The sequence below is a fragment of the Phaseolus vulgaris genome, unplaced genomic scaffold (assembly GCF_000499845.2).
Source record: "Phaseolus vulgaris cultivar G19833 unplaced genomic scaffold, P. vulgaris v2.0 scaffold_1131, whole genome shotgun sequence".
NCBI classification, from domain to species: Eukaryota; Viridiplantae; Streptophyta; class Magnoliopsida; order Fabales; family Fabaceae; genus Phaseolus; species Phaseolus vulgaris.
The window spans coordinates 1-2,248 of NW_027174433.1; the positions used below are offsets into that span (position 1 = coordinate 1).

General features: G+C 44.9%; 1 protein-coding gene across 1 annotated transcript; it reads left to right on the plus strand.

The window, feature by feature from the left end:
* Positions 1-8: 8 nt before the first annotated feature.
* LOC137817759 (uncharacterized) lies at positions 9-2,242 on the plus strand. The gene has a single exon (XM_068620997.1). The coding sequence runs from the start codon at positions 453-455 to the stop codon at positions 2,142-2,144; it is 1,692 nt and encodes a 563-aa protein (XP_068477098.1). The 5' UTR covers positions 9-452; the 3' UTR covers positions 2,145-2,242.
* Positions 2,243-2,248: the final 6 nt, after the last annotated feature.

Genomic DNA, 2,248 nt, shown 5'->3' on the forward strand with positions numbered 1-2,248 from the left:
AAATATAGTCAAGTGGAGAGAACACACTTCATTTCTCTCTCTTCCCTTCTTCATCGCCATCATTACCATCAAAGGTAACACCCCATACCACCACACCTCTTCAAGTTTTCATTTTTTTCTTCCTAACTCAACTAACCAAAAGCCCACTTCTACTGCTACTCACACAACTTTGCTTTCCTTTGCTTCACTTCTCATTCTATATCTCTTCTTTTTTTTCCTCTTTTTCTGCCTTAGATTTCCAAACTCCAAGAACCTCACTGCAAAAGGGTACCCTGATGCAGCTTTTCCGCACTCTCACCTCAACAATCTCGTCTGCCTCTTGTTAGCTCTACTTTTTCTTCTTCTCTGATTGCTGTCACGAGATCGATGAATTCAGCATTCCTGGACACTCTCTGATTCACCCTCCAATCAACACCCAGCCCTTTTTCTTCACTGATCCGTGACCAAATTCAATGGAAGGAGATCGAATTCAGGAATTGAAACACGCGTGCAAGTTTTGCGGCAAGTGCTTCCCTTGTGGCAGATCCTTGGGGGGTCACATGAGGTCTCATATCACCAACTTGTCGTCGGAGGAAAAAGAAAAGCTTCCGTCGCGGAAGCTTTTTTCGTCGTCTCTCAACAATGATGGAGACAAAGATTCTGAAGCTGCTGCAACCAACGCTGCCTATGGCCTCCGAGAGAACCCCAAGAAGACTTGGAGAATCTCAGATCATTCGAGCGAAGACGCTTTGGTGTTTGACAAGTTCTGCAAAGAGTGTGGCAAAGCGTTCCACTCTTGGAAGGCCTTGTTTGGGCACATGAAATGCCACTCCGAGAAAGAGAGACTTTCCAACAGCTTGGAAGATCAAGATTCGTGGACTAATGCTAAGGTGGTCATGGATAGTCAGTCTGATAACGAAGCAACTGCTCCGAATAAGAGAAGAAGGTCCAAGAGAAGAACAAGGTACACGGTTGCTTCTGCTGCAGCAACTTCTTCGGTTGTGTCTTTTGCCAATCCTTCCTCTTCTCTCTCTGAGGTTGAGCAAGAGCAAGAAGAGGTTGCTATGAGCTTGATGATGCTTAGTAGGGATGTGAGTCCTTGGAGTGGTCCTCATTCTGTTGCCGAGTCCTCTGACAACAACTCTGCTTATTTCGAAGCTCGATCTTCAGTTCGAACTAATCTGGTTGCCAAATTTGATGGCAACAGTAACTTCACGCCTAACACAGCAAGAATGATCAAGCAAAGTGATAATAAGTGGGAGGTTGGGAATTCGGAAAATCCCAACTCAATCCGAGGAAAGAGTTCACAACGTTTGACTACTACTGCTGCTACTGTGGAGATTGCTGAAAATGGATTTAGAGTGAACAAAAGTGGAGTTTCCAGTATAGGATATGAAAAGGTCAACAAGTCTGAGCTTCAGTATGTGTCTGCATTGGGGGATTCAGAAGGGGAACATGGGAGGAGCAGAGTCAATGGACCAGAATCGATTTTATCAAAGTCCACTACTACTGGCAACAAGTACTATTCGATCAAGACAAAGTTTCTCGGTTCTGAGTTGAAGTCAAACAAGAACTGGGTGGACAAGGCTTCAGAAGCTGAATCTAGCAAGAACTCTAATAAGAGAGGCAAGTTTGAGTGTACCACTTGCAATAAAACCTTCCACTCATACCAAGCTCTTGGGGGGCATAGAGCTAGCCACAAGAAGATCAAGGGGTGTTTTGCTTCGAGAAATGAGAGCAGCGAGAACAGCATTGAAACTGATCTCCCTCCTGACCCAATAACAACTGAAAACAAGCTCATGAGTAACACTGACCGTGAGTATCTGGGGGAAAGTCAACATGGTGCTGGTTTTCATGATGAGGTGGAAACAGTTACTGAGTCCAAGAAGAGCAAGGGGCACGAGTGCCCAATTTGCCTCAAAGTTTTTCCATCAGGCCAAGCCTTGGGTGGCCACAAGAGATCTCATATGACTGGTGGGTCTGAGAGTAGAAACTTTCAAACAGTTGTACTTCAGGAACCAGTGGCAGAAATTAGGGACTTCCTTGATCTTAATCTTCCTGCTGCTACTGAGGAAGAAAGCAATAGTCATGCTGACTCTAACAGACCCTGGTGGGTAGTAGAAGGCAACCACAAGCAGGAGGCACTGGTAGGCCTGATCTTATAGCCAAAGGTGACAGTTTATTCCGTCAGTGCTGCTACTTCAGAGTGAAGATTCAAACTGTATAGAAATGTCTCTGCATTCATTTCATTAATTCTTTGCAGGATATG

Excerpts from the sequence above, each read along its gene's own strand:
- LOC137817759 (XM_068620997.1), top strand. The coding sequence starts at position 453 with ATGGAAGGAGATCGAATTCAGGAATTGAAACACGCGTGCAAGTTTTGC.